This window comes from Trichomycterus rosablanca, chromosome 6, assembly GCF_030014385.1.
Source record: "Trichomycterus rosablanca isolate fTriRos1 chromosome 6, fTriRos1.hap1, whole genome shotgun sequence".
Classification (NCBI taxonomy): Eukaryota; Metazoa; Chordata; class Actinopteri; order Siluriformes; family Trichomycteridae; genus Trichomycterus; species Trichomycterus rosablanca.
Window position 1 is genome coordinate 44,583,240 of NC_085993.1, and position 12,006 is coordinate 44,595,245.

The 12,006-nt window shown below is 36.8% G+C and overlaps 1 protein-coding gene across 1 annotated transcript; it reads right to left on the reverse strand.

Annotated features, from left to right (window-relative positions):
- Positions 1-652: 652 nt before the first annotated feature.
- On the reverse strand, positions 653-10,132 carry slc48a1b (solute carrier family 48 member 1b). Its single transcript, XM_062997964.1, has 3 exons — positions 9,776-10,132; positions 4,829-4,996; positions 653-2,481 (listed from the first exon to the last, which is right to left on the reverse strand). Exons 1-3 carry the CDS (start codon positions 9,903-9,905, stop codon positions 2,345-2,347), a joined length of 435 nt encoding a protein of 144 aa, XP_062854034.1. The 5' UTR covers positions 9,906-10,132; the 3' UTR covers positions 653-2,344.
- Between the last annotated feature and the right edge of the window lie 1,874 nt (positions 10,133-12,006).

Here is a 12,006-nt window from a genome sequence, read left to right on the forward strand (position 1 = left end):
CACTAAATATTAGTTCAGTAATTTAAAGTAAAGTGAAACCCCAAACATTTTTTTCAGTTTATAGATAATTTTTTTGAGTTTTTAAAGAAAAATGCTGGCACTGCTATTTTTTTGAACAGCCTAATATTAATTTTTCTTAATTTTCTGTAATGGATGAACACAAACTGGCAAAATTTTGTTAATGTTATGATTTAGAATTGAAAGTGTAGTATTTTCAGTGCATTTGCATTTATGGAAATAAAAGTTATTATAATGATTTTGTGCTTTATTCACTTTTTGAAAATCACTGCTATTTTTTTGACCACCACTGTATGTCCATGCAATGGGCAATAGCACAACCTAGGATATTTTCTTGATCCTGTCTTGGTCCTTTTAAATGTATTTACACCATTTTAAAGTTTTACGATCTAATTTGTGAATTTGATTTTGTATTAAAAAAAAAAGAAAATGCAGAAATACAGTCTATTTTTTCCTAAATTACAAATTAAACATGGGAAAAGGAAAACATGGCTTACAAAAAAATGACCTGGTTGGGGTTTACATCTGGGTTTTCAGGACCTTGGTGCTGTGCAGCACTCACACTAACTGCTGTATTAATATTAACTGATGCATTAATATTATGAAAATAAAAAATAACCCTTTATTACCATAAGTGTATTTTATTAATGTGGTGTCTACACAATTACATACACATACAATCATTCATATGGTTACATGAAATAAAACATTCCTATTAACATTTACTTCTGTGTAAATGAAAACATAAAAAAGATGCAAACATGAGTGGACTGTCACTAACACAAGATAGATTGAACCCTCTGATATTTTTACATAATGTCGTCATATGAAATAGCAACAATTTTAAAAGCACCACAAGAACTGATGCATTTAACAAAGAGAAGAAGCCCTCTGCTCTTATCTACACTCAACATCTACTATTCACCACTGATTCTCAGACTCAGATTTAACCAATAAAGTGCAATCAATCTTCATCAACAGAAAATACATCACTGTATCACTAATTCTTGAATAAAATGAAGAGAGTTAAAGCCACACATACAATCTGTAGAATGAGGACAAAGGCCCAAATGCACACAAACACAGGAAGGTGTTTGCATTCACCATTGATATTAAATAATTAAACTTATTTATTTTACATTTATCTACAAACAAAAACAACTTAGAAAGGATAGAAATAAAGTGTGGGTCGATCTTAAATTAAACATCCATCCAAATTATAGAGTAACATTTTAATAACTAAAAGAAGTTTTACGGACCTTCATGATCGAAACCTGATTTAAAGTAGGCAGCTTATTTTCTAACTATACAATATCAGGTTCTGGCATAAATTGAACAGAAATATTATTGTATTATTCCCATGATATGATATATTTTCAATACAAAAAGTATAAATCAGAGCATGGCTGGGCAACCAAGCAGATTCCCCCCACATCTTCACACCACACATTTTCCTCCATGTGTGCATGGGCCTGGATCAGACAGGCTACTGCAGATTAGCATGGACATCACAATTCTGACAAAGTCCAGGTTACTTTCCTGACACACTGAGTATCCAAAGGCTGCTCAAAGGATACAGGAATCAATTAAAAAGGAGTTATAATAACAAACATTTAAAAATAAGTTATTATTAAATACATTTTATTTAAAAAGCGAGATGAAAAATTTGAACTAGTGTCCTTTTAAATTTCTTTTTACTAATATTTCAACTCAAACACAAGTGAACAAAATTTTCTTATAGCTTCAGATTTTGTTCTGGTCAGTTTTGCTTTCCACTGTACATAAAAGAATACCGGATAGAGAATAAGCACTCTTACAAAGCCATTATGCTGTTTATAGTCCCTTATGCAATGAGATGTTCACTAAAACCTTAAGAGCCTCTTTTACAAAAAGTAAAAATGTCCATTTTTAGACACAAGACAACTGGAAAAGACCTGGAAATGCCAAAGCTGAACATACAATTACATAAAACTATAATTACGCACCTAATAGCACTGCTTAGAAGTAACTTACACAATGTGCACTAGGTGACCATAAAAGACTGCCCTTTATTTTTCATCCACTCAGCTCTCCTAGTAAAAAGAGTGGAGAATGCCATGTCCGATGCTACCACCTTTCTTTCAGTCGTGTCTTTTCAGGCAGTTCACTGAGAGTCTCAGTAAACTCAGTCCTGTCTCTTCACCTTCAATCATCTCCTCTCATTTGTATAATTATTACACCTTGTAACCAGTTGGCATTTCCTTCTCGACTGAATAGGTATGTGTATTTATCTACTAGAGTGTTTGAATTTGTGTCATTGTATCACTGTGTAGGCGAGTCCATTCTTTTAGAAGTCACTGAGGATGGCAATGTCAGCAAATTCTTTGTGGTATAGACGAGAATACAAAGCTAACAAAGATGCCCACTTCAAACTCATGAAGCTCCAAACACATGACAGGTACAAGCTGTTAGGGTTCAGGAGTGCTGCAAACACACACAGAACAGTGAAGAATTAGAAGACTGGTCTATCATTTACAGCCTATTAAATTTACTCTGGCTGGCCGTTTACATCTGTTGTATATTTTAATTCCCAACATAAAGTTTTTTTGTTTTTTTGTTTTTATAGTTCAGTACTACAAAAGAGTTATAAAATAAACTGCTAAGCAAACTTGAAGTGTTATTGCAGTTATAAGGCAAAGTTATTATTTTAATTATTGCTTTATAAATCATACTGGCTTTAATTGTAGATCTGTGTAGACTGACAGATTTAGAGCTTTCAGCACTTTTTAAACTCTACTTATTCAGAATTGTAAAAACAAATTACATCACTTTTCTACACAGACACCTTTCCAGCGTCGTACTAACTTTTAATGCCATCAGAAAAAAATTTTTTTGGTTGAGCCACTGATGCACCGCTGATTTAACATAATCACATGAAAATCTTCTTCCCCTTAAAGCTTTTTTTGGGTGTCCAAAAAGGTGAAATCAGAGTGTGTTAAATCCGGACTATAAACTCTCAGTCTCTCTGACATGACCAATTATAAAAATGACATGACCAAAATATAAAAGTTCGGAAACTTTTTGAAGATCCCTTGTATAAAACTAGTGTTTCTAAGAATAAACTGCAGCATGGTATACATCTGATTAAGAACTTTTTCTAATGTTAAGCTTGTTGTCTCTGTGTCGTCATGGGTCTCCTCCAGGAATTCCTCTCATCAATTCAATCTGACAACCTTAAATGAAATGTCAGCCCTTAAGGTCATTTTATATGTTTATACTAAAATATTTGGGTCAAACTTTGTGTTTCTGTTAATGCACATGCAGTCGAATACCTTATTACTGGATTAGGTGTTAGCAACATTATTATGATCATAAAACAGAATGAAATGGGTTTTTTGCACCTTTATTAAATAATTAATTTAAATGTTTTACACCAGGTTTACACAATGGTTATGATCACGGCAGCACCTTTATTAATGTATCTGATACAAGTAGTGCCTTTTCAGCACAAGCAAGTACAAGCAAGTAACATACAAATATCTGTACAGCTCCTCTGGGTCAGTTAAACAGAGACTTTAGAATTAAGTTGTGAAATCCACCTTACGTCTGTAGGTTAAGTCTACATGTTGTTTACTTACTGTTGTGTTGCGCGCAATTCTGGATTTGTTTGTTTGTTTGTTTGTTTGTTTATTATATTTTTAATGTCATGTTTTACACTTTTGGTTACATTCACGACAGGAATCAGTAGTTACTCATTACACAAGATTCATCAGTTCACAAGGTTATATCGAACACAGTCATGGACAATTGAGCATCTCCAATTCACCTCACTTGCGCGTCTTTGGACTGTGGGAGGAAACCGGAGCACCCGCAGGAAACCCACGTAGACACGGGGAGAACATGCAAACTCCACACAGAAGGGACCTAGACCGCTCCACCTGGGGAAACGAACCCAGGACCTTCTTGCTATGAGGCGACAGTGCTACCCACTTAGCCATTGTGCCGCCCTGACAAAGAAGTTAGCAGTTGTGTCATGCAGGCACTTGAAGACATTTTAAATATTAAAACGTTAAAATAAAATAAAAATCATCTAAATTATTTTGGTCTAAGCTTCTTCAATCTGTGCATTGTCATACTGATCAGACTTCCAACATGAAGGCTTGTTAAAAAAAACACACACACACAAATACCAAATGCTAGACTAAGTTGTACAACACAATGCAACTACAGAACCCATGGGGGACATGGTCAGTAAGCCATGGCTGGGTTTTCAGTATATAGATAGTCAGTATACAGAGTGTTGATAAATGCCATTGTGGGTACCATAGAAAACTATTGCCTAAAAATAAAACGGGGCACTCGAGTGCAACATGAGCACATCAATCATGGTAGTTTGTACTTAAATTTTTGCAATAGTATATATTTACTTCAAAAATATTTTGTTTTTCAAAGCTTTAGATTTTATGAATGTGTTCTTATTTTCAAACTTTTGCAAAAGCTAAAAAGTCTATTTAGGCTTTTTACTTTGTTTTGGCTTATGGTTTAAAAGTCATGTGTTTATAGCCTGTCTCTATGTTTGATTTAAACTGGGCATGGCCAATCTCAAACGCCTTTCATGCTTTTAATTAGCTACAGCACCACTGTTAACATTTTATCTCATGATGTTATACAGTATCACACCAAAGGTGCATTTCTGAAACTTTTTTAAACACTTCATGCATAAAAAAAAATGCAAAATCATCATGCATGCAAAGACTACTTCCTCAGTACTGTCTAGTGTAAAACTGTGGTCTTGTTTTTATGCTGCTGTTTAGCAGCAAAGTCTACTTACATTCTTTTCGAGAGATGGCAACACAAAGGAAGGTGATAAAAGCGATGATAGAAAGCACTGAGAAGAACACGCCCATAACCATGAAGAACTTTAGTCCCTTTAGCCATGTTCTCCAGTAGTCCTGCAGGTACATAATGTGGGTGACCAAGCTCCAAAGTGCTAAAACACCTAAAAAAAAGAATCATAAATGAATACAATTGATTCATTTTTGGCCACACTTTGCTTTTGCTGTGTCATTCTCACGTGTGCACAATGAACTCGAAGTTCCTGTGTAGTTTTAATAACAGAGTCCACTCAGTCCAGTCCACTCAGCAAGTTCAGTTAATTTTACTCATCATTCTGCTGAGGCACATATCTACAGTGTATCACAAAAGTAAGTACACCCCTCACATTTCTGCAAATATTTCATTATATCTTTTCATGTGACAACACTATAGAAATAAAACTTGGATATAACTTAGAGTAGTCAGTGTACAACTTGTATAACAGTGTAGATTTACTGTCTTCTGAAAATAACTCAACACACAGCCATTAATGTCTAAATGGCTGGCAACATAAGTGAGTACACTCCACAGTGAACATGTCCAAATTGTGCCCAAAGTGTCAATATTTTGTGTGACCACCATTATTATCCAGCACTGCCTTAACCCTCCTGGGCATGGAATTCACCAGAGCTGCACAGGTTGCTACTGGAATCCTCTTCCACTCCTCCATGATGATATCACGGAGCTGGTGGATGTTAGACACCTTGAACTCCTCCACCTTCCACTTAGGATGCGCCACAGGTGCTCAATTGGGTTTAGTCCATCACCTTTACCTTCAGCTTCCTCAGCAAGGCAGTTGTCATCTTGGAGGTTGTGTTTGGGGTCGTTATCCTGTTGGAAAACTGCCATGAGGCCCAGTTTCGAAGGGAGGGGATCATGCTCTGTTTCAGAATGTCACAGTACATGTTGGAATTCATGTTTCCCTCAATGAACTGCAGCTCCCCAGTGCCAGCAACACTCATGCAGCCCAAAACCATGATGCTACCACCACCATGCTTGACTGTAGGCAAGATACAGTTGTCTTGGTACTTCTCACCAGGGCGCCGCCACACATGCTGGACACCATCTGAGCCAAACAAGTTTATCTTGGTCTCGTCCGACCACAGGGCATTCCAGTAATCCATGTTCTTGGACTGATGTCTTCAGCAAACTGTTTGCGGGCTTTCTTGTGTGTCAGCTTCCTTCTGGGATGACGACCATGCAGACCGAGTTGATGCAGTGTGCGGCGTATGGTCTGAGCACTGACAGGCTGACCTCCCACGTCTTCAACCTCTGCAGCAATGCTGGCAGCACTCATGTGTCTATTTTTTAAAGCCAACCTCTGGATATGACGCCGAACACGTGGACTTAACTTCTTTGGTCGACCCTGGCGAAGCCTGTTCCGAGTGGAACCTGTCCTGGAAAACCACTGTATGACCTTGGCCACCATGCTGTAGCTCAGTTTCAGGGTGTTAGCAATCTTCTTATAGCCCAGGCCATCTTTGTGGAGAGCAACAATTCTATTTCTCACATCCTCAGAGAGTTCTTTGCCATGAGGTGCCATGTTGAATATCCAGTGGCCAGTATGAGAGAATTGTACCCAAAACACCAAATTTAACAGCCCTGCTCCCCATTTACACCTGGGACCTTGACACATGACACCAGGGAGGGACAACGACACATTTGGGCACAATTTGGACATGTTCACTGTGGGGTGTACTCACTTATGTTGCCAGCTATTTAGACATTAATGGCTGTGTGTTGAGTTATTTTCAGAAGACAGTAAATCTACACTGCTATACAAGCTGTACACTGACTACTCTAAGTTATATCCAAGTTTCATGTCTATAGTGTTGTCCCATGAAAAGATATAATGAAATATTTGTAGAAATGTGAGGGGTGTACTCACTTTTGTGATACACTGTAAGTGTAACTTGTGACACAGCAAGACAAAAGAACTACTAATACATATAGCTGACTCTGGGGAAAAAAGAAGTTATACTGAATGCAGTTCTAAGATGAATGCATTGACAGCTCAAAGTACATATCGACTGTGAAGGTCAGTTCCCAATTACACAATAATAAACCCAGTGAACAAGTCATCAGCAGCATACACTCAATACATACTGCAAGTATTGATGGTACAATCTTTTTGGTTGTGACTAAACTATCGCTTATATCTACCAACCAGTGATACAAAAATAGCAAAGTAGATAATTGTTAGCGACTACAATTACTGCATCAGCTTGTTGACTCCATTTGTATTTGCAGTTACAGTAACTGAACTATAATTTTATAGGCCCACCATCGTTAAAGGAACACCATGTTTATAAAAAAAATATACATTAAATGTTTGCTGTAATTTTGGCTGCATGAAAAATGTTTATTGGACTTAATAACCGTTATTGTGGTCTCAGGTTATATAAAAGTATATATTTTTTTAAAAAAGGTTTAATGTGCTTGTATAAATTTTTTTCTTTTAGATTTTATGCTGGGCAATACGACCAAAAAATTGTAGAGATGGGACGATCGATCGGCTATGAATCGGTATCGGCCGATTTTTAATCAAAATATGCTATCGGCGATCGGCGATATTTCCTAAAAGTAGCCGATTCGATCGCGTGATATATAAAGATCATGTTAACTTAACAGCTCAGTGGATTGATCCAGACTTTGAACTACAAAGCACCAACCATCGCATCACCATTCATCAACCATCATACAGAAACCATCGTGAAAGCTCTTCACGACATAAAATAACATCATTAACGTTGTGCATCATACATACGATGTAATTTTGCTGATTGTAATATTTACTTTAAAAAGATAATTCAACCCGGTCACATCTGAGTCGATTCTATCAGCACGTTATATAAACTCCTGGTTCACTTTGGTAAATCGTAAGCGGTTCTTACTTGTGATGTAGATGAGAACAGAAAACGTTACAGAGCCAATCAGAGGCAAAAGTTTATTCATTACCAAATTCGTTAGTTCAGGATCATCTGCTGAACTTTTAGGGTAATCAGAACTTTTAGCTCCACAGACGGAACGAGTCTGACTCGGTGACCGCTCTGTGGTAATAGCAGTTTAATTAAGCTTTTTAATGAAGCTTTTTAATGTAAGAAAGTCACACAAAATGTTCTGTAGTAGCTGGTGTTTATTTAAAACCACAGCATTTATTAATAACAGTAAAAACGGAGAGAGAAACTTACGCGTCACATTCGACTCCTGAATCAGAATCATTTAAAGCGACACTGTGAACAAAGCGTTTTTTTTAAAGAAACACACACACGCTGTTGCTTTCGGTTTATTTTCACTGTGAGGCTCTTTTTAAGTTTTTTTCAGACTAAACTGGATAACATTAAACCTGTGTGTGTGTGTGTGTGTGTGTGTGTGGTCAGTTAGACTAATAAGATATGTCTCCTGTGGGTGAAAAAAATAATTGTTTGGTTACTTTATTATTTACTGCTGATTTTGCGCTAAAAATTGCATGTCGATCGAAATCGACTATCGTCCGATTGCCCTGAAAAGAGATCGGAGATCGCAATCGGTGCCAAAAACCCCGATCGTCCCATCTCTAAAAAATTGTATCACAGTATTTTTTTAAGATTCTGACGATTCCACGGTATATCACAGTATGTATTTTTTTTTGTATTACTGGGACTTTTTTATGTCTGTGGATTATTCTACAGTCATAAGTACATAGAATATAAAAAGTTTTAATTTTACCATGTATATAATAAAGGTTTCGAGTACTATAAGCTTCGCTTGGCCCCACAAAATGACACAATATATGATGGAATCAATACGTGTGAAACAGGTGCAACAAATACAAAAACCATTTTTTTTGATTGTTTATTTAATATTTAAGTATTCTACAATCACCCTTAGCTCTCTCTTTAACGAATAAAACGACGTTTGCAAACTCCACTGTACAACTTGACCACAGGTCTGTTGTAGAAAAGTGGACAACTTTATATATCTCCGCTTCCACTGTTGGAATCCACTGTTCTAATAATTGCTCTGAAAGCTTCTTTCTCAACTGTCTATAGAGGAATATTAATGATTTGCTGAACCCTAATGCTGTTGTACTATGCTATGGTATGGTGGTACTTCAAAAATCCATACTTGGTATGAGAAATCAAAGACAATATACCAAATGCACCATCATATTGCCCAGCCCTAATATGAAACATATTTTAATCAAACTCAAATTTGCATTAATGTAAGCCTCTTTATACACACACGTTTAGGTTGTCCAATTAAGTCACAACAGTTTATTGCTACCCAAAAATAGTGACATGATGGCACAGCTGGTAAAATGAGTTTCATCCAGGTACAATAATTACCTGTAAGTTAAGTAAATTAGTGAGTGTGAGTATATGGATTGGCACTCTGGATTTTAACACTTTGGCCAATATTTCCAGGTGGCACTGGACCCACTGCAACTAACCAGTAAATGAACACATGAATGAATAGTTATCTAAAGATAGTTGTGGGTGAGCCTAAAGTATACAATTATGCTAAATACAGGTGTGTATAATAATACATTAACATGAGCACAGTATTCATGTAGCCTATTTTAGGTATTACATTGTTGAACTTGCCCATTATTGGACAGATAGACATTTGTGAACGACAATAAAACAATAAAGCAAGCAGGTCATAAATAGTGTAATAAATGCAGTTCTGTTTACAGCATTTATTTAACAATGAATATATTCAAATAGCTGTCAACAAAACAAAGGTGTGAATTGGTGTTTATGGAATTAATCAAAATAGCTTCGAGTTAGACTGTAGTGCACTAACTAGTGTGTACATGCATATAATCTTATACCCTATCTAGTACGTTAATACAGGGAGCATGAAAACGTTTATGATTCGTCCAAGATTTTAAAATGTTAAAATGTGTGACTGAAATTACCTGATAATCCGCCCATGGCGGCGGTCCACGGTTGTTTATATGAGATGTTCCACACCAGAAAAGCTGAAAACCCGACAAGTATACCCACACACGCGTAGCCTACACTAATATACGTCTTTTTAAAAGGCATTGCGCCGGTTTAAATAAACAAGTAAATAAAGCGCGTCTCTGAAAAACTTAACTAGTGCTAGATAGCTGTTAAAACGTTGTTGTTTTTCTGTCTGTTAGCAGATGTTGGATCTAACCGTGCCCTGCGGTGGAGTCCAAATCCGAAACTAAAAAAACGGAATACAGGAGCAGATTCTGCAGCTCAGAAAAGTGAAATCTGATTAGAGTTTGCGGTCTCGTTTGTACAGAGCTGTTAATATGGGTGTTTATAACCCAGGATTATTACGCAATTCTCTCAGTAGAGGGACTTTCCTGTTATTGTATTGAGAGCAGTACAGCGCCACCTGCTGTTATGGAAGATACAACAAAACGAACATGATGTACCTTGGATACTTGGAGTCTGTGTGTAGGGAGCTGTGTACGTGATGTTCATACGTTCAGTTATTAACAGTCTGTTTTATTTATTTATGTATTTATCTATTAGGATTTTAACGTCATGTTTTACACACTTTGGTTACATTCATGACAAGACAGGTAGTTAGTTATTCGTTACACAAGATTAATCAGTTCACAAGTTCATTGTCAAACAGTCATGGGCAGTTTTGTAACTTTAATTAACCTTTGTTAACCTCTGTGGGAGGAAATCAAAAACCCACACAGACACGGGGAGAATATACAAACTCCACACAGAAAGGACTCAGACTGCCCCACCTGGGGATCAAACCCAGGACCTTCTTGGTTTGAGGCGACAGTGCTACCCACACATATTAGTCTGTTGATGTGTGTGATGCTGGTAGAAGCAGGAATTTTTAACTTTTAAAACATTTTATTTACTTTTTTAAACATCCCTTTTCAAAACCAAATGGTATTAAAATAAAGTGAACTCTTTGTGATCTTTTCAGCTACTCTTCTCACAAGAGAAGCCTTTTTTTTTTTTTTTTACAAGACTCCGAAGTATGTTTGTAGAAATTTGTGCCCATTCAGTCAGAAGAGCATTTGTATGGCTGGGCACTGATGTCCGTCAAGAAAGCCTCAATTAAAGTTACAGTTCATATCAAAGTTGTATACTGGAACTGAGGTCAGGGCTCTGTGTAGGCCACTGGAGTTTCAATTCAACCAAGCTTTTTTTTATTACTTTATAGACTTTGCTTTGTGCACAGAGGCACAGTAATGCTGGAACAGGAAAGGGCCTTCCCTAAACTGCTGGTGCAAAGTTGAAACCATATAATTTCCTTTATATAATGAAGTTATTACTCCTTTTAGCAATTGTTTTGACTGAAACACATGAATTCAAGAAGTAGAACGGTGTCCCAATACTTTTGTCTATATACTGTAAGTTACGGGGTTCACACACACACTGGCATATCACTCATTTCACTGCAACTGTGTTGAGACTTTCCCATCACCAAAATAAGTGGGTCTGAATCATTGGTTTGGGTAATATGTTAGTGAACTAAGCTCCAGATAAAATATAGGCTATGGATGCGGTTTCAAGTTTTCAACAACAGGTGTCACCAAAACTACAATTCAACATAAAATATAACTTGTCTTCAACGTAACATGACAAGATAATGCATTTAACGTTAACCGTAATAAATCTAGGCTCTTAAACGCAAACGACAAATTAAAAGAAAATAACCCAATAATGAATGAAGAAATCATGAGCGCTTCCAAAAAGGTGAACTCTCTAATACAGCAAAGCAACTAACATCATACCACGCTCAGCAGCGTGTATAGCATTGCTCATCAGGCCCAGTTAAACTTGATTTTGGATCGGAAAGGTATAAAAACACAATCCAAATTAGTTCGGTTATGAAACGTCATATATACTGGTGTGCAAATACGGTTTATGTGGTAGCCTAGTGGGTAGGGTGGCCAGACGTCCGGTTTTAGGCCGGACAGTCCGGCTTTTCAGCTGCCAGTCCTCCATTCACGCAACGCTAGGACGGACACTTAAAAATCCTCCTTTTGGAGTGAACTGGTTTCATTTTTGATCAATATTATTTACCATCGGCTCAGGTACATGTCAGAACTAATGCTTTGTATTTCATTGGTTTAATAGCCTCATTTGACTCCTTATAGAGCTACCACTGGCCAATCGGAGAAGGTACGTCCTCTAAATG

Bases quoted from the DNA above. Each gene is read 5' to 3' on its own strand.
- slc48a1b (XM_062997964.1), bottom strand. From the start codon at position 9,905: ATGCCTTTTAAAAAGACGTATATTAGTGTAGGCTACGCGTGTGTGGGT. The intron at 4,997-9,775 runs GTAATTTCAGTC...TCTTTTTTTTAG, and splicing joins CGCCATGGGCGGATTATCAG to GTGTTTTAGCACTTTGGAGC. The intron at 2,482-4,828 runs GTAAGTAGACTT...GTGTGTTTGCAG, and splicing joins TGCCATCTCTCGAAAAGAAT to CACTCCTGAACCCTAACAGC.